Source organism: Tamandua tetradactyla, chromosome 5 (genome assembly GCF_023851605.1).
Source record: "Tamandua tetradactyla isolate mTamTet1 chromosome 5, mTamTet1.pri, whole genome shotgun sequence".
NCBI lineage: Eukaryota > Metazoa > Chordata > Mammalia > Pilosa > Myrmecophagidae > Tamandua > Tamandua tetradactyla.
This window is the reverse complement of record NC_135331.1, coordinates 135295434-135316022: the sequence shown is the minus strand read 5'-3', so window position 1 is coordinate 135316022 and position 20589 is coordinate 135295434. Positions and strand designations below refer to the sequence as shown.

At 34.0% G+C, this 20589-nt stretch overlaps 1 protein-coding gene across 2 annotated transcripts in view; it reads left to right on the top strand.

Annotated features, from left to right (window-relative positions):
• PHIP (PHIP subunit of CUL4-Ring ligase complex) overlaps nt 1-20589 on the top strand; it is a 147661-nt gene that overhangs the window by 104280 nt on the left and 22792 nt on the right. For both annotated transcript variants that reach the window (XM_077162287.1, XM_077162286.1), the window contains exons 24-31: nt 4059-4178; nt 5583-5690; nt 6127-6251; nt 6374-6456; nt 13717-13828; nt 14030-14091; nt 17209-17364; nt 18530-18650. In XM_077162287.1, coding sequence (XP_077018402.1) covers nt 4059-4178; nt 5583-5690; nt 6127-6251; nt 6374-6456; nt 13717-13828; nt 14030-14091; nt 17209-17364; nt 18530-18650 — 887 coding nt within the window. The remainder of the gene's footprint in view (nt 1-4058; nt 4179-5582; nt 5691-6126; nt 6252-6373; nt 6457-13716; nt 13829-14029; nt 14092-17208; nt 17365-18529; nt 18651-20589) is intronic.

The window sequence follows — 20589 nt, the reverse complement described above, 5'->3', positions numbered from 1 at the left end:
TACAGTCTCCTTTTCATGTCTCCTCCTTTTGCTTTGGTTTGGGATTGCTTTACCAAAGAGAATGCCACATATTTGCCATATTTTCTTTTCTGCCATCACTGATTATAAATCTAAGCTGACTCATTACTTTATGTGATAGACATACTGGTTAAAGAAAACTAATTTAGCCATATTTTGACATAAATATTCTTTTTCAATTCAAGACGTTTTGATGAACTTCTGGGGTTTATAGTGATAATCACTATGGAAGCATAATTCTGTTATGCCAAGAATATAGTTTGTTTCACCTAGTGAGTGCCCCTTGATTTGTTAATCATCAACAAGCTAATACTATGCAGATACCATTTGGGGATCTGTTGTCGGTTGGTGTAGTTTAATTTCATTGTTGCATTTGAAGTATTGTGACAGGATCTATTTGCCACTCAATTTATGTGGAAGAAATCAACTTTAAAATATTATAAGGTTTTGATGTAAGAGACTATCTCTTTCATTTGAGTTTTGTTCATATGGTTTGTTGTTGGTTTACTGGTAGATCTAACCAGTATATGAAAATTGTTCTTATTCCTTAGTCATCTAGTTAAATCAAATAAACACAACAGTATTCCCTTTTGCATGCATAGAGTTGTAGAGCTAGGAAAAAACTGCGGGATAATTGAATGATTGTTATTTACTGCATGTATGAAAATGAAAATATTTTCTGAATGACTAACTCTCTGAATAAATCGAGCAAAAAACATAAAGGTAGGCGTAGAAAGTACTTTTAAAAGATAGAATTCTCCAGAGATGAAGTAAAATCCTCTCAGGTGGTATTTTACATATGTCCTGTATGCCGTTAGTTCTGGAAACCAGATTAATAAATATTTATTGACTGCTTATAGTGTATAAAGCAAAACAGTGAATAATAAGTATAAAATATAGTACTTAGTCTGAAAATAATGTTTGAATAACACAATGCTTAAATGCCCCATGATGAAAATAGAAGAAATGTCATATGACCTAATAATATATTTACTTGCTAGATGAATTTTGAAGATAATTCAGAAATCAAATGGAGATCTTATTTTAGTCAAGTTTCAGATGAGGCTTCTTAAAGAAATGAAATTTGAGGTGGATCTAGAAGGATATTTTTGGGTAGAAAGATAAAGTTAGTTACCTATACCAATGATAAATATGTATAATAGAAAAATCTCAAATCGTGAAACTGGGAGTTTTGAAGAATATTCTATGCATTTTAATTCATTGCTAATTTTAAATACTGAGTGACAAAAAATTCCATTTAATCAAGGATGCTAAATTCCCCCAAAATTATGGGTATTATTAGGTATCCCAGTCAACATAGTTTCCTTGTGGAGGGAAATACTTAACCTCATGCAATTAATAGTCTGTATTGAGGGTAGAATTGCAATTTTTATACTTCTCCTTCCTCCTTTCTTTTTATTAAGTCAAAAGAAACCATTTCAACCAAAGTTTTACTCGGAAACTCAATATATAAAAAAGATAGAATCAAAGCTACTCTAAATTAAATTGTAGAAATTCCTTGGTTTTACAGTTAACTTGGTGACATACTGAGTATGTATGATAAAATGGCTACTCTGTAATTGTATGTAAAATAACAAACAAAATATCATCTGACTTATCTCAAATCTGACACATATAAAACAACTCAAAAAATTTTCCTTCAAACCTGCTCCACTCATAGCCATCCTCATCCCAGTGATAACAATTCATAGTTTCCAGTGTTTACATAAAAATCCCTGGAATTATCCTCAGTTCCTCTTTTTCTCTCATATTCTGCATCCAGTCTATTAGCAAATTATCTTGGCTCTATCTTCTAATATGTTTAGTATTGACTATTTTTCATCATCTCTACTGCCATCATTCTGGTGCAAGCCACCATGAACTCTCACATTACTACAGTAGCCTTCTATCTCTCTTACTGCTTCTACCTTTTTTCCCCTAGGGTCTATTCTTTTTTTTACATGGGCAGGCACCGGGAATCAAACCCGGGTCCTCAGGCATGACAGGCAAGCATTCTTACCTGCTGAGCCACCGTGGCCCACCCTAGGGTCTATTCTTTAAAGCAGAGATGGCAAACTTTTTCTGTAGAAGCCAACCACTCAGTTCTGCCTTTGTAGCCCTAAAGCCCATATGCTGTGTTCAATAAAACTTGATTTACAAAATCAGGTGATAGGCCGGACTTGGATTATTGGCTATAGTTTGCCATTCCTGCACTGTTGCATTTAGAGATATCCTTTTAAAATGTAAGTCAGATCAGGTCACTTCGCTGCCTAAAATTTTCCGGTGAGCCCATTTTACTTAACTGTAAATGCCAAAGGTCTTTACCCTCTTTTACCTCTCTCATCCCATTTGTACTATTCCCTCTTGGCCACATAGCCTCTTTGCTGTTTCTTAGTCAAATACAGTAAAGAACACTCACACCTTGGGACTTTTGCACTGGCTCTTCCCCCTGCCTGTAGCATTCTCCCCATATATAGCTACATGGCTAGAGATACAGTAAAGGAATGCTTATCGGTCTATAGATGTCCTAAACTGAAAGTGATTACCAAGTTTCTGCTGTAAGGTTTGGTGGAAATATGACAGGACCTCAAGAAAAACCTAGGAAGTATATGCAAAAAGAAACATTTAGGGTTCAGGAATGACAATATAAACATTTCTTTGTATTATTCCAAATGAAAAGTTATGACTTGATAATCACATCATGCTTTATAACTTACTATAAATCAGGATCTCATGATTCTGGGCAACTACTACTAGACTCTAAAGACTGTTTATAATGTGGAAACTTATATCCTGGCAATCTCATGCTTCATAGCACAACTGAAATTTTTAATACCACTGTTCAATACAATGTCGTGTTATCTGCATATTAAACTAGCACCTCTTCAGTGTCTTCACCTTATTTTAAAATGTTGGACTAAATAGGATTAAATAGAAAGAACAAATAATTCATTTAATTGGTGTTAATTAAAATTTGGGGGAGGGGATTAGAAATACCTCAATTATGACATAATCAACAATAATACTAAAATTGATTATCTAATTCCATGTCTCTTTAGTTTTATCAGTTAAAGATTGCATATGGCTGCACAAAATAATGCCCAAATGCCTTGCAAAATATGAATTTGAGAAGTAGGAAGGTGGGACAGCTCCCTAATATCATTGTCCCAGGTTCCTGCTCTCTTTATACACTTTCTCACATCTTTGTTCCAGATAGAAAGATAATATAAGAGAAAGGGGAAAAGATATAGGGAAAGTAAAGCTTTCTCTCCAGCAGAGTTCCTCATGGGATCCTTTTAGCCAGAATTATGTCACCTGACTACCCCTAGTTTCAAGGGAGGATAGGAATTACAGTGTTTTAGCTGTGTATATTTCTAATTGGGCAAAATTAAGGTTTTTGGTTGATAGGAAGGAGATAAAAATGAATGTTGAGTAACAGCTATAGCAGTGTCAGCTGCAAATAATGTTCTGATACCCATTTATGGCATTATTTTCTGTTAGTGTACATGTATTAACTCATAACTATCTTTTAAAAAACAAAACAGACCGACAGTATAAAGTTCTTAGTGCCCTAACACTGAGCTGAAACATTTCAATTGCGTGAAGTTCATCTACTTAGTAATACCAAGAATAGGTTTCAAAGACTTTTACAGTGTATATGTATAACTAGGATTTTAGACAATTTAAGTATGTCTTGATTTGTTATACAAAATGTTTATAAAGCTGATAGTATTTTGAGAGGAAAAGAGTCTACAGAGCTTGTATTTAGGAGTTTGTTGGGGATATCTTATCACCTAGTTTCATTGAAAATGTTGCCATGTGTTTTTGGTTTTGCTATCTAGTTCTGTTTTTATGTGGGAATTTGAAGAGACTCAACAATGCTGAAACTTATTCCCAGAATAGTTTTTCTAATGATTAAAGAATATATATTTTTGGACATAGGTCCCCTATCCCTTAAAAAAACAAAACTACCTCTAGTTATTTTAAAGCACAGACAGCTTTAATGATAATACTTTTTACAATTCTCTAAACTTTCTTAGAGATTGGCTGTGGGAGAACTGACTGAAAATGGTTTGACGTTAGAAGAATGGTTGCCCTCGACATGGATTACAGATACTATTCCCCGAAGATGTCCGTTTGTGCCACAGATGGGTGATGAGGTACTTTCAAACTTTTGAAACATCTTTTATTTTTCTTTTAAATAACTTTTAAACAAGACTTACATATATAGTATTTTAGAGGCAAATAAAATTTAGCACTTTTTTGTTTCATTTAAATACAGTGTTCATAATTTATTAAATCTTTTAAGATTATTTTAGAATAAAAAATACTTCATTTAAGAATGATTGGCACCATCATTTTAGACTGTGTACTTATGAGTTTGAGATGGAAAATGTAAAAACTTAGATCAAAATTTTGCACTCATTGAGGACTCATGTCTCCTGACTTTGTGCCCAGATGTTAAGCAATGGGATTATATGGTGTCCAACAGATTAGTAGTAATAATTAAATAGAGGCTTCTTTAGCAAAGCATATTAATTAGCTGTATAAAACAGCGGAGTCTAAAATAATTTATTTAGAGATACTGCTTGCCTCGGTGTGTATTATATATGAGGAACACAGAACATGATCACAATGTTGTATCAAGTGGTGGATCTTAACAGATTCTGTAGCATCCAGAAATTATAAATATATATTTATTATAAAATCATGTTTATTATTTTAGGATGACTAGATATTGTGTAATTCTTTGTTAAATTCTTTCCTTTCGTATGGGTAGTTTTCTTTTGTTTTTAAATACTGATGCTTAATTAAATAACTCCTTATTCAGCACTATTCCTTTTTTGAAGTTGTAGACAGCTAGAACAGTGATATTAATGGATAGGATAAAAATATTTAGGGTAGTGGATACCCCAAAATGTTATATGAACTTTATAGCATTTTTTTTTACAAGCTCTACATTTCCAGTAGTTGGAATAACATTTGATACCAGATTACCTGTATATGAGCACTAGTTCTACAACACAGAAGCCAGCAATCACTTAAATTTCATCTTCCTAAAACAAAAATAAATATATACTTGGTTCTTGATGGAATTTATGCAAGGATCAAGTAAGATAAATATATGAAAATGCCTTTTTCATGTGAAGTTTTCTGTAAATGTATAAACCATTTGCCCAAAAAAGTAAGTGAACAGTAAACTTATCATGACGCCTAGTTACAGTTCACTTTATTTTATGCTATATAGATTAACTTATTTTGAATCCGAGAATAAAATGGTGAAACTAGAAACCACAATGTTAGTGAAAATAGCTTCACATCTTAACTTCTTAATATTTTATCTATTAGTAATAATAAAAATATATGTATTTATAAAAATAGTTGTTAGTCATGTTATTTTAAAACACTTCATGATTAAATAACATTAGGAGAACCAGAGGAGAGGAAGAAAAAAAATCAAAATATTAGGATTTCTTTTAGCCCAAAGGAAAAGAGCTTCTCTTTGTAGTTGTAGCAGGTAACTTGCATTGAGTTCTTATATTATGACTTTATTTACACTCTAGGTTTATTATTTCCGACAAGGACATGAAGCATATGTTGAAATGGCCCGGAAAAATAAAATTTATAGTATCAATCCCAAAAAACAGCCATGGCATAAAATGGAACTACGGGTATGGTATTAATTTACTATTCTTTAGTAATCCATGCAGATGCAGTTATGGATTATGGGGAAAATTGTGTGTGTGTGTGTGTTTTTTTTTTTTCAGTCAGGAAACCAGGATTGACTGAATTTACATCCCTGATACATTTTTTAAGTTGGGGACATAATGTAGCTGTAGTGAAAATTAGATCATATTAATGTCTAAGGTCTTTGGAATTGTGTTGGAAAATTTTTATTTTTGTAATTTTCCTTCTTTTTTTCTTTTTTTGCTTCTTAATTGAGTTATAACTTACTTGCAATGAGGTGTACATATGTTAAGTAAGATACAGCTCAATGAATTTTTACATATATAAGGTTAAAACCAAGAAATGTTCTTTTTGATCACATTTAGTAGTTTATTTTGTGTTTTATTCTGTAAAGATGGTTTCTTTTTGTATCTTTCTCAGGAACAAGAACTGATGAAAATAGTTGGCATAAAGTATGAAGTGGGATTGCCTACCCTTTGCTGCCTTAAATTAGCTTTCCTGGATCCTGATACTGGTAAACTGACAGGCGGATCATTTACCATGAAGTAAGGACTATTGAAAGAGGCATTGGTTTCTTAGTGTTGTGCAGTGGTTTTAGATAAATTGGAATGTCTTTTAGGTATTATTAGATATTTGGCCTAATCGACTTGTTTCTATTTGTATTTAGATACCATGATATGCCTGATGTTATAGATTTCCTAGTCTTGAGACAACAGTTTGATGATGCAAAATATAGACGGTGGAATATAGGTGGGTAATTATTTAGAAGCTATAGGTGTTTGATATGTCATTTTTAATTTAATAGTAATTTATTGATTTTTGTAACTTAAAGAAAGATAATCAGAGAAATCTTCTTGCCATGTGTAGAAATATTAATAGCAAATTAATACTGTGTCAGAGGTATTTTTTTAACCTTTGTTTAAAAATGTGAAAAATACTTTAGTGGATGCTGAAATACCAGACATTTGGTATTTCAAGTTTTAGAAGTTTTTTTTTTTAAGGCTTTCCTTTAAACTTTTTTACATATGAATTTTTTTTTTATTAATTCCATTAGTTCTAATTCAAATTAGAAGCAATAAGAAGTCTTCCAAGTCAAAATATTTATTTGTACCAGGGCTAAAGCTGAATTGTCTTTTTTCCTTTGATTGATTGTTTGATTAACTCTATTGCCAGTCATTAAAATTAACTTGAAAAATCAGACTTGAAGAAAGTTTAAAAACCTTATGGCTCCCAGGTAGTTGAGATATATTCATCTATGCATAGATGAATGTGTGCTACTCATTTGAGTATTTCTCTGAAAAATTTCAAAAAGGACACCTGTTTGTCATCTTGCAGTGTGATATGGTGCATATACAGCATGTGGTTTGAAAATGCATATGAGTTGATCTACTACTTCAATTGTTCTCTAGTATTATTAGAAGTCTTGGGAGTATGATTTGTCTTTCCTTGGTTGGTTTTGATAAACTTAGAAATTTACATATGTGATTTAAAGAGAGAAATTAGGGAAATTTAGAGAAATCAGAAAACTTACATCCTACATAATATTTTTCTGGAAGCTTTGAAAGATGTGTTTCACCAAATGAGGGAGTAAACTAGAAAAGAGAAAGGCATGGAATCCCCAGAAAACAAAAAATCCAGAACAAAAAAGAGGCAAAAGGAATTTCCAGAAAACAGTCGAAAGAAGTCTCAGGATGCAACTATACAATAAAGCCAAAAAAGCAACATCCCAAAAGACATAGTGCTCCAAGAGGGAAGTTTTCAGGAAAAAAAAAATGGAGCTAATAAATTGGCTAACAAGTTTGACTTGTGGGAAATTATATTAAAGAATATTCTACAGCTTGAGGTGCTAGAGAATGTGGGAAGACTTAATCATGAATTGAGAGAAAACCAAGCCTATTAAAAAGAAGCAATTATTAATTTTAGGAAAACAAAATCATCCAAGAAAGAAATTATATACTGTTTGGCTCACTAGCAAACAAAACTTACATAATCATGATAAAGAACAAGTGAATATAGATTAAATCATAATACACATACGCTGTACAATTATATTTTGGGGGTGCGGGAAGGGCAAATCTTCAAAATGAAGATATATGCATCTACCCACTAAACTACCATTTAAAGATTCATTAATAGTATCTTTTATTTTAGCCTGCCTGCAGATATGTTTAAGGCTTACTCTGAATGGTGGACTTACTTTTTAATGTAGTTAGGCATATAAACCCAGTATTTCTGTTTAGCACGATGATTTCAGTCTGTATTAGGATCATAAGAAACTGATCATTGTGTTTACTTTAAGGTCATGGTGTTATCAAGGGTGCTGGTTATTAAATTATGCAGTAGCTGTTCTCTAGTTAAGCTTAGTGTGTAACTAAGCTTAGTACGTAACTAAGAGTTACGCATTTGAGGAACAATTCGAGATTTCAGTCTAGTAATAGATCATGTTTTTCTCTTTTGCCATTTCCTATTAGATTCATGAATCTAAATGTGGATTCAAATATATACCCTGGCTCCAATTTTCTTTTTTACCATTGTATTTTTTCACCTTTTTGTTTTTCTAATTTTTAGTTCATTTTGTGCTATATATGTCATTATAAACCCATTTTTTATTTAAAAAGTATAAATAAAAAATTGTATTTTTAAGAATTTGAAATAAAATTGATTCAGAAAACTTGTTGGAGATAGGTGGGAGATTTTTCTTTAATTATGGGTGAAATTTGTAAGGAATACTTTAGTAGAAACTACTCCTCAAAAACTACCATGAAGTAGCTATAACCATTTCTGTTTTAAAGATAAGGAAAATTAAGCCCAGGATAGCTAATTAATTTGTTCAGAGTCTGTGATGGTTAGGTTCTGCTGTCAACTTGTCTAGGTGATGATGCCCAGTTGTTTGAAGTGGCGAGCACTGGCCTTACCGTTGCTGCAAGGATACTTCCTGACTGGTTGATAAGCTAGAGGCTCTTTATTAAATCATCAGTCAGTTGGTTGCAGCTGTGGTTGATTACATCTAAGATCAACCAAAGGCATGTCCCCTGCTTTACAAGATGAACCAATCAATTGGATTTGATCAGTTCAGTTAAAGACTATTAAGGAAGAAATGAGAATTTTCACTTTTTCTTCAGCCAGTGAGCCTCACCTGTGGAGACCTTCTTCGGAGTTGACAGTTTCACAGCCTGCCCTATGGATTTTGGACTCTTCCATTCCCACAAGTTGCATGAGACACCTTTATAAATCTCATATTTACAGATATCTCTTGTTGGTTCTGTTTCTCTAGAGAACTTTGACTAATACATCTTGGTACCGAGCATGGGGTTCGAGAAAGAGAATCTTAAAAATGGGTTTTTACAATTGGTTTTCTACTCTGAATAGACACAAAGGCACTAATGACTGTTTGCAATAATCAAGATGGCACTGACAGTCCATGGGGTGAGTTGGCAATAGAAATTCGCAAAATATCACCATTTGATACTGTTAATTGTACGCTTATACAAGGCAAGGCTCTGGGTGAGAGTGTGTTTGATACCATAATGGAGTTTTGTGAAATTAAGAAGTATAATGATGTTGGCTGGTTGTTGTTAGATATGCAGGATACAGTTATGAAGGAAAGGGATGAACTGAAGGCTTCAAATTTGCAATTTAAGCACCGTATGAAAGGTGTTAAAGTTTCCATGTGTACCCTGAAAGAAAATCTTAACTTCTTGTGGTAGCAGACTTGACGTCTCTGAAAACCAGACACAGAACCTCATTGTTTGAGTGGCAGATTTACATCATAAACTAAACTCTCTACCTTGTATGGTGTCTGCTGTTAAATTAAGGACTTTGATTGGAAAAGAATGGGATCCTGAAACTTGGGATGGAGACATATGGCTAGATAGTGATGGCAGTGGGGACACTGAAACCCTGGAATCTGCTGAACCTTCGCTAATAGACCTATAATGGTCTGTCCTGAGGAAACAGTTGCCCTATCTCCAGCCTGCCTTGGGGAAAGAGTCTCCAGTCTTCCAGAAGGAGTCTGCCATCCACTCTGTATCTAAAGAGATTAACCCTTCGGTGCCCGCTAAACCTTTAGCCACCGCCCCTGGGGAACCAGACCTCATTCTTCTGTCTAGAGGAACTAATCTTTTTTCACTAGATGAAATTGCAATGGAATGTCCTGAGGTAATTGGCTTGAAAGACACTTCTAATTCTTTTCATCCCATCGCCCCCCTTTTCTTCAAGATGTATAACTAGACTAAAGTCCCAATAGGCCCTGAAAGGTGAGGTACCAAAGTGTGACCCATGAGGAGGTATGCTATACTCCAAAAGACCTACATGAGTTTTCCAGTCTATATAGACAGAAATCAAGGAAATATGTATGGGAATAAGGGTTTTGGATAATGTTAGAAAGAATATAAAGTTCGATCGAGCTGAAGTTATCGATATGGGCCCACTAAACAAGAAAGAGATTCTGCATTCACTATTGTAGAAAGGGGTTAGAAAGGGCTCTTAGTAGAGGCTCAAATTACCATAAGACCCGAGTTGCCTATCATGAGCTGTGTGTTGTCCAGCCCACCAAGCCATGAAGTTGGGCATGTACAGTAATAGTCCACCATAAAATGAAAGTGATATATAAAAGATAGGGCTTAATGAATTCCTGAAGGCCAAGTAAGTTACGTGAGGAAGTGGCCCAACTGCCCACGGCCCCAACTCTTGCCACATTACCTTTCTCTTTCCCAGACCACACTTGTGGGTTCTTTGGAAGTTTCTTACAGTCAGTTGACTGAGAAGGAGAAAACTCAAGCATGGTTTGCCGATGGTTCTGGGCGATCTGCTGGTACTGCCTAAAAGTGGACAGCTGCAACACTACAACCCCTTTCTGGAATGTCCCTAAAGGACAGAGGTGAGGGGAAATCCTCCCAGTGGGCAGAACTTTAAGCAATGCAGTTGGTTGTTCATTTCGCTTGGAAGAAGAACCGGCCAGAAGTATGTTTGTTTATTGACTCATAGGTTGTTGCTAATGGTTTGGCTGGATGGTCAGGGACCTGGAAGGAGCACAATTGGAAGATTGATGACAAAAAGGTCTGGGGAAGAGGTAGGTGGATAGACCTTTCCAAATGGGCAAAAAAGCATGATACTTGCGTCCCATGTGAATGCTCACAGAGGGTTACTTCAGCAGAGGAAGGTTTTAGTAATCAAGTGGATAAGATAACCCGTTCTGTGGATACAAGTCATTCTCTTTCCTCAGCCACTTCTGCCATTGCTCAGTGGACTTGTGAACAAAGTGGGCTTGGTACTAGGGATGGCGTTTATACATGGACTTAGCAACATGGACTTACATTCCCCGAAGCCAGCCTGGCTACAGCCATTGCTGAGCTCCCAATCTTCCAGCAGCAGAGAGCCACACTCACTCCCCTGTATGGCACCATTCCCTGAGGTGATTGACCTGGTCTCCAGTGGTAGGTTGATTACATTGTACCACTTCTATCATGGAAAGGGCAGTGACTTGTTCTATTTGGAATAGAAACATAGTCCGGATACAGTTTTTGCCATCCCTGCATGCAGTGTTTCCACCAAAACTATCATCCGTGGACTTGCAGAATTGTCTTATCCACCATCATGGTGTTTCACAGAGCATTGCTTCTGATCAAGGAACCACATACCAGCAAATGAAGTATGGAAATGGGCACACGCTCCTAGTATTTTCTTGTCTTACCATGTTCTCCATCGTCCAGAGGCAGCTGGGTTGATAGAACAGTGGAATGGCCTTTTGAAGACTGAATTACTGTGCCAACTAGGTGGCAATACCTTGCAGGTCTGGGGCAGTTTTATCCAGGAGGCTATGAATGCTTAATCAGTGTTCACTCTGTTGTATTGTTTCTCCCATAACCAGGATTCACAGGTCCAGGAATCAAACTGTAGAAATGGGAGTGGCAGCACTCACTATCAACCCCAGTGATCCACTAGACAAATTTTTACTTTCCTGTTCCTTAGACCTTAAGCATTACTTGTTTACGGGTTTTAGTTTCAAAAGGAGTAGTGCTCCTACCATCAAGCACAGCAGTGAGTCCATTGAATTGGAGGTTAACACTGCCCCCACCTGGCCACTTTGGGCTTTTCATGCCTCTGAATCAACAGGCATGGAATGTGATTACTGGGTACTGACTGGGGTGATTTAGCCTCACTATCAAGGGAAAATAGGAGTGCAGCTACACAATGGAGGTAAAGAAAAGTTTTATTGAAGTAGAGGATCCCCTAGGGTATCTCTTAATACTACCAGTGCTCTGTGATTAAAGTCGATAGAAAACTCAGTCTAGACAGGACTACCAATGGCCCAGAAACTTCAGGAATGAAAGTTTGTGTCACCCCACCAAGCAAAACCACAGCCAGCAGAAGTGCTTGCCGTGGGTAAAGGGAACATGGAATGGGTAGTGGAAGAAGGTAGTAATAAATATGAACTACAGCCATGTGACCAGTTCCAGAAATGAGGTCTGTGATGGTATGAAGATTTTCTTCCTGTTTTGTTATGATCATGTTTATATTTGTACGTCAGGGAAGTATCTTGTTTTCCTCTTAGATATGACCAAAGTTATATTGTTCATGTTACAATATTTAAGTTATACAATACCAGGTTTAAGAGTGATTGTTACCTAAGGACTTGCACTCTACTCTGTAGAGATGTATAGTATGTTTTGGATTTATGCAGGACAGTTGAGTATAATTAGGCAATACATATGTCTATTACTGTGTTCTGTTTAGAAATTAAGCATGTTTCAGGGTAATATGTATAGCTGCCAAGTTGACAGGGGATGGCTATGATGTTTAGGTTCTGGTGTCAGCATGGCCAGGTAATGATGCCCAGTTGTCTGGTCAGGCAAACACTGGCCTAACCGTTGGAGCAAGGATATTTTGTGGCTTGTTGATAAGGCAGGAGGCTGGTTTATTAAATCCTTAGTCAGTTGATTGCAGCTGGGTTGATTACATCTAAGATCAACCAAGGGTGTTTCTCCAAAAATAAGATGATCCAATCAGTTGGATTTTAGCCGCTCAGTTGAAGACTTTTAAAGAAGAGAAAATTTTCAGTTTTTCTTCACCCAGCAAGCCTCTTTGGAGTTCGTCGAGACTTTCTTCAAAGTTGCCAGTTTCACAGCCTGCTGTACTCATTTTGGACTCTTCCATCCCCACAGTTGCATGAGACACCTTTATAAATCTCATACAGATATTTCCTATTGGTTCTGTTTCTCTAGAGAACCCCTGACTAAAACAGAGTCAACACATACATGTTATTGGGACCTGAGGCTTTCAGATTCTAACCTCTACTGGCCACTAATTATGGTTAAATCTAAGGAAGGGAGCTATTGCAAAAAGGAAAGTGATTTACAGTTTTCATTTGATGCAGAGAGAAGCTAAGAAGATTTAGAAAATGAAAAGTCTATAGTATTTGTATCTGGTGGGGAAGTATTAGTGGAATAACAGTTGAATATAAGTGGATAAGAAAATGGATAGACACAGTGCTATCAGTTTTGCAATGATTAGTCATTTTTATTGTTTTGTTTGCTAATTTTTTTTTACCTGAAAGGGAAATGAATCTATGTGAGTATTGTTACTTAGGGGCAATTGGGATGAAAAAAAAGGCAGATTGCATCTTTATTTGCTTTGTTTTTGTTTTAGGATGAGTTGTTTATTGTTTTTTGGGGAAACTTGTCAAGATAAAGTTAAGAAATTGTCTTTTTCTTTTATTTGAATAAAAAGTTTAGGCATAGTGCTAATGATAATTAGATTGGTAAAATGGTAAGGTAAAAATGAATTTTCTGAATACTAATAAAATTTAAAAGAAGTAGAAATGGAATATGGCTACTCACTTACTCTTCAAATGTTTTTATTAAATAACTCAATTTCTGTGGTCTTTTTTTTAATTTATAGATTACATGTTTTATGTCTTCCCCCCCAGTATTTTCAAGGTATACTTTGGGAAAAAGCAGTGAAAGTACTAAGGCATTTCGGCATAATGCAATGTCTTTTATTCTTTTCCAGGTGACCGTTTCAGATCAGTCATAGATGATGCTTGGTGGTTTGGGACAATTGAAAGTCAGGAACCTCTTCAACTTGAGTACCCTGACAGTTTGTTTCAGTGCTATAATGTTTGGTAAGGAAGTATTTGTTGTATTTTTGTTCAGCCTGGTTTGCCTTAAAATTTTTCTAATCTATTAATAAAGTGACAAAGATCTCAATTTATTTAAACACTGAAGCAATTATTATTATTATGTGAATTTTTAAACATGCATTTAAAAAAAATTAAAACACAATATTAAGATTTTTTTTAATATAAGATTTTCCTCCCTTTAAGCTGGGACAATGGAGATACAGAAAAGATGAGTCCTTGGGATATGGAGCTTATACCTAATAATGGTAGGTATAACATTTTTTGTGTGTCTGCATTGTATAATTAATTTCTTAAATAAGAAATCTGGTTTGGTAACTTAATGTTACATAGGACTGATATGAGAATCAAATAGAAAAGTTTCATTCAGCATATATTTATTTCTCACCTACTGTTTACCTCAGAGTTGGAGAAATTGCAGCCCCAGACAAGGTAGGCTATAATAATCTTTGTGCATTTGGAATTTATAATCTAACAAAGAAGATCAAAATTAACTACAGTATAGTATGAAAGTGTTTTCTTAGTTATTATTTGCCACTAGAATGTGAATATTTGTGTGCAAAGAGATTTTTGTAATTTTAGTATAGTACTTAAAATAGTATAATGCAATAGTTAAGATTTCAGGCTTTTAAATTGCACGTAGATACATATCCTTGCATCATCTGTCTGTGTGATCTGGTAAGTTCCTTCAAGTCTCAAAAAACACATATTCTTAGAACAGCCTTTGAAGTGGTATAAATTAATACCTTGGTAAACTTCAGAAGTGAGAAAATGGTTATCGTGATATTGCCTAAGACTGGTTCTTATTTCATAAAAATTATCACTTCTAAAATTTAAAACCAGTAATGTATCATCTCAGCATTAACTTAGCTGTCTAAACAATAAAATATCTTGACAAACGTATAACCATGTTATAGACTTTATCTTGTCTCATTTCTCTTGAATTTTAATTTGAAATCACATTGGACCATTATGAATATGAGAGATGAAATAATTGGTGTTGTAATACCTTTGGTATTTTTAGAAATGAATGAATTAGTGACATTAATTTACTATGTGTTTCCTGTCTAAATATGTGTCTGTGTGTGCTGTGTGTATTGTTTTATTATTTTTGTTCTATTTGAGTACAGACAGTTTAATTACAGGTTGTGAGGAAGAATTTTTTTTTTAAAACTTTCTGTTACAGAAATTGTAGGTTTACAGAAAATCAGACAAATCATCCACCCCCCTGCCTCCACACATACAGTTTTACCTATCATCAACACTTTGGATAAGTTATGGCACATTTGTTAGAATTGATGAAACAATATAATAATTATGCTATTAACTATAGTCCATAGTTTACATTAGGGTTCATTGTTTTGTACATTCCCATGTTGTTAGGTTTTTAAAAATTTTTGTTCTAGTGGTATATATATATATATATATATATATACAACCTGAAATTTTCTCTTGTTAACAGTGTTCAAATATATTAATCAGTGGTATAAATTAAATTTGCAATGTTATATTGCCATCACCACTATATCCATTACCAAAAATTTTCCATTACCCCAAACAGAAACTGCCAATTAAGCATTACCTGCGCATTCGCTAACCTCACCTCCTATCCTGGCAACCTGTATTCTCTTTTTTTGGACTATATGAATTTGCTTATTCTAGTTACTTCATATCAGTGAGATCATACAATATTTGGCCTTTTTTCTCTGGCTTATTTCATTCAACATGTTTTCAAAGTGCATCAATGTTCACTTCATTCTTCATTCTTTTTTAATGGCTGACATACTTCATTTTGTACATAGGCCACATGTTTTTATCCATTCATATGTTAATGGATTCCTGGGTTGCTTCAGTATTTTGGCAGCTGTGAATAACACTACTGTGACCATTGGTGTGCAAATACCTGTTCAAGTCCCTGCCTTCAATTCTTTTGGCATATACCTAGAAATGGTATTGCTGAATCAGGGGGTAATTTTTATACTTAGCCTCCTGTGGAACTGCCAGACTGTTTTCCATAGTGGCTGTCCTGTTTTACAGTGCCACCAACAAATAGTAAACATATATGTCCCTGTTTCTTTGCATACTCTCCAAATTGTTATTTTCTTTCTTTTTTTTCTTAGTAATAGCCATCCTATGGGGTGTGAAATGGTACATAATTGTAGTTTGATTTGCATTTCCCTAATGGAGAATGATGTTGAATTTTTTATGTGCTTATTGGTTTTTGCGTATCTTTTTTGGAGAAGTGTCTATTGAAGTCTTCTTCTCATTTTTTAATTGGATTGTTTGTCTTTTTGTTGCTGAGTTGTGGGATTTCTTTATATATTCTGGATATAACCCTTGTCAGATATGTGGTCTACAGATGTTTTCTCTCATTTCTGTAGTTTATCTTTTTTAAATTTTGAAGATGAAGTTGTTATGCAAACGTTTTTGATTTGATGAGGTCCCATTTATCTGTTGTTTTTTATAATTACTCAAGGTTTTGGTATCAAGTCTGAGAAACCATTGTCTAACTTAGGATTCTGAAGATGCTTTTCCATGTTTTGAGCAAGAGTTTTAAGCAAGATAGCTCTGTCAGGTTCTGCTAGTTGTTCAAACATTCCGTGAAAAAATGGGAACCTGGAGCTACTTATACTGCCTTCTTAATCAACTGGAAGCCCTGTTTGAAGAAGAATAATTTCGGTTGTTCACCATTTGTGGCATATTTACCGCTGTTTCCCTGATTAGATGCAGTTCAGTGAAAAAGTTGCTTGTCACATTTGTAGATTTTGTGTCACCACAAAGATGCTCTTAGCTAAAATATCAACAGTTCAGGTGTGCAGAAAGTTAATAGTAGCAAGCCTAGAACTGTGTCAGTATTCATAATTCTCTCGTCCTTTCAAAAATTTTTTTTCTGAGGTTTTGCTTGAAATATTCCTGAAAGATACAACTTTAGCTCATTTTTACTTTGTATGATTTATCAGTGTAAATACAGTGATTAAATTATGGATCAGAAAACTTTGAAAGGTTCAAGGTAAGTAGAGTGATTGAATTATGATTCAGAAAACTTTGAAAGTTGCATCAGTTTACATAAGTCCTTTCTCCTTGACCCAAAACTTGATTGTAGAGCAGGTTTTCAGGTATAATTTTGGAGAGGTAATAATAATAATCTAGAGAATTATTTATAAAGTTAATATCTTTTTTAAAAATACAAAGTTTATTGACCCTTGAAATACAATTTTCTTTAAGAAAAACTAAAAATGTATTTACCAAATCTTTACAAAATTACACTTTTGCTTTGTGACAATATTAATTCTACTTTCTACAGCTAACGTTAATATTAGTTAATAATTACTTTATTCACTTATCCTATTTTCCGTGTATTTCAGCTGTATTTCCTGAAGAACTAGGTACCAGTGTTCCTTTAACTGAAGTGGAATGCAGGTCATTAATCTATAAACCCCTTGATGGAGAATGGGGTTCCAACCCCAGGGATGAAGAATGTGAGAGAATTGTTACAGGAATAAACCAATTGATGACACTAGGTAAATAGCACATGAATATCGAAAAATTCTGCAGGAAGAAAAGTAAAAGGAAATATAACAAGGTGTTATATTCAATACAACCTTTGAATGAGGTCATGTCGCACAGGGCCCACATATCTAAAACAGTAATAAATGGGGTTATTTTAGCTGAATTTCATGGTACAGACTTCCCAGAAATGCCAGAGGGAGTTCTGAAAAATCTTGGTCTGCTACAACCCAGTTTGTAAACCTTTGACATAATTTAATGTTGATGTGGTGGAAATTAGAGGAAGAGGATTGAAAGCTGAATTATAATTACGGGAAGCTACTTCAGTTTTCCCCTTAATTTTGTATACGTATATACCAAGAGATTCTTTCTAAGAGGAGGGGAAGCTTTTATGTGAGCTGCTTTGCTCGGTTAAAAAAGAAAAAATGACCACTAAACTTGTCTGAAATTTGGGCTTTCAAATTAACTAGACTAGTGTGATAGTTTAGAGCAACCCACTGTGTCAGTAAAGAATCCATTTCAAAGATTATAGGGAGGAGTTGATAGGAGTAAGAAGAGCTGAAGATCCCAGAGAAACATCTTGTATAAAAATTTTATCTCAACTCTTAATTATATAGTGACAACACTTTATTATTGTCTTTAGTAATTTTAGCAGTATTTTAAGATATGAAGTAGTTTTAACTCTGTATGTAAATGAGCAAAGAAAAAAAATGGGAGTAACAGTACCTAGTTGCCATTGAGTCTCTTTTTGTCACATGTTTTTCAGAATAATACTGTAAAAATGAGTAAGGTGATATTCTCAAAGGTTACATTGGAATGCAATGTGTTATATGCTGTTGTTGGTAGAATGTATTTGTCAAAAGCATTATAATATACAGATTGAGGAATGGTACCATATTATTTACGGAAATGTACAAGTATATTTTTGGTAGTTCAGATGTATATATTATCGCTCATAAATTTATGAATATAAATAAATATCCCAAGAATTTTTCAGTGTAAGTATTTTCATAATAAAAGTGAGACATGTCTTTATGTTAGCAATATTGTGTGAATTTTCTATTGAAAGATAGTGGCAGACTAATAGTTACAGGGATTAGAACTTATTGAGTTGTAATTCTAGCAGAATTCTCTCTGAATTTTAAGCAGTACAAAAATTAAATTTTTATTTTATTTTAGACATTGCTTCTGCATTTGTGGCCCCAGTGGATCTGCAAGCCTATCCTATGTATTGTACTGTAGTGGCATATCCAACGGACCTGAGTACAATTAAACAAAGACTGGAAAACAGGTTTTACAGGTTAGAACCAGTTGATATAGCTACCACCAAAGAAAAGCTCAGTGATCCTTTCACTCATTTGCTGATTTTCTGTAGCAATGTCTCTCAAACCTTAATGTGTTTATGAGTAACCTGGGGGTCTTGTTAAAACACAGAAATCTGATTCAGTAGGTTTGGAGTGAAACCTGAAATTCTACATTTCTAATAAGTGATGCTGATGCTTCTGATCTGTAAACCACAATTGGAATATGGTTCCTCAGCATATTTTTTTATAATTTGCTCATATAATTTGATGCTCACTGCCTTCATAATTGTATTTTATAAAACAGGACAACACATTTTTTTCCTAGATAATACATTAAAACATTTGTTCTTGAATTTCTCTTAAGAGTAATATAAAAAATGTATTTTATTCTTATTTTAATGACATTTGGCTTATGAATATTTTACTAAAAGTGAGCATTCATGTATTAAAAATATAATTAGAACTAGGTCAGAATATTTTCATAGATGTATAATTTTAGCTTGCAGACAATTTCAATTAATTGGTATCTTCTGATCAACGATTTGGATAAATGTTGAGTTTTTAATCTTAGGCTTTGTAGGTTTATTGTCTATAATGTTTTGTCAAAAAATGAATTTAAATATATAGTTTTCACGGAGTAATGAAACCATATTTGTAGTTTCCATCTTATATTATTTTTGCTTAACAGGTTCACAACGTTTTAATTTAAATAGTATTGCATTAAAACTTTTGTGACTGGTTTTATGTTGCTGGGGTTTCTTTCCATTATCCTTCACTTTAACTCAGGGAAGATTTAGTATATGTTTTGTACTCATATTTTTCAACATAAAATAACCCTTTGATTCTTTTTATTATTTTATAATTACAATTTGGTTCTTAGTAAATCTAGCACTGAAAACATAATTTGTCATATCTTACTGATTAAAGCCTGTTTTCTCAGCAGCAGTATTAACTGACATTTAGGGCCAGATAATTCTTCTCTGTGAGGAACTTTCCTGTACAATATCTCCCTGGCCTCTACCCACTAGAAACCAGTTGTAGTACCCTGGTTATGACAACCAAAATTGCCTCCTGGTTGGGGCAAAATAAAATCTGATTGAGAATCACTGAGATAGAGAAAGCTAAGATATTAAAACTTCAGGTTCTGATGATTGATCTTGTTAGGTGTACCTGCTGGTGCTTCATTAACATTTGTCAGAAGCAGAAAAACGAGGAAATCACCTATGAAATGTTCCACCCATTTTGTTTTTGAAGTATATTTTAAATCTGTTTGAACACCCACATTGCCAGTTTCAGAGAAAAAATGAAGAAATTCTTAACTATATCCCTCTTTGTCCCTAAACCCCTAAATTGCTATACCTTAGGAGTTACACTTGGCACTTCAGAGATGGAAGAAGACATGGGAGGATGAGAGGGAGAGAAAGAATTGTTCCTATACACTAATTATTGGACTACAGCTAGAAAGATAAGCTACTGGCTTCTCCCACTGTTGTTATAAATATGCTTATCATAGAAACACTGCCCAACATGATAATTGCTAAGGTGTACTACATTTCAAGATACATTATGGATTAAATAGGCTTTTTTACTATTAGCCTAACATTGTAACAGATTTAGGAAAAAATTTTTGAAATATAAAACTTATATAGTGTAAAAAAAAAAAAAAGACACAAACAAAAAAAAAACCTTTTTTTTACTATTATTATTTTTATTTTTTTCTCTATATTAACATTCTATATCTTTTTCTGTTGTTTTGCTAGTTCTTTTCCTAAATCGATGCAAATGTACTAAGAAATGATGATCATGCATCTATGTGATGATGTTAAGAATTACTGATTGCATATGTAGAATGGAATGATTTCTAAATGTTGTGTTAATTTCTTTTTTTTTCTTTAATTAATAAAAAAAACTTACATAAATTAGAGATTTTCCATT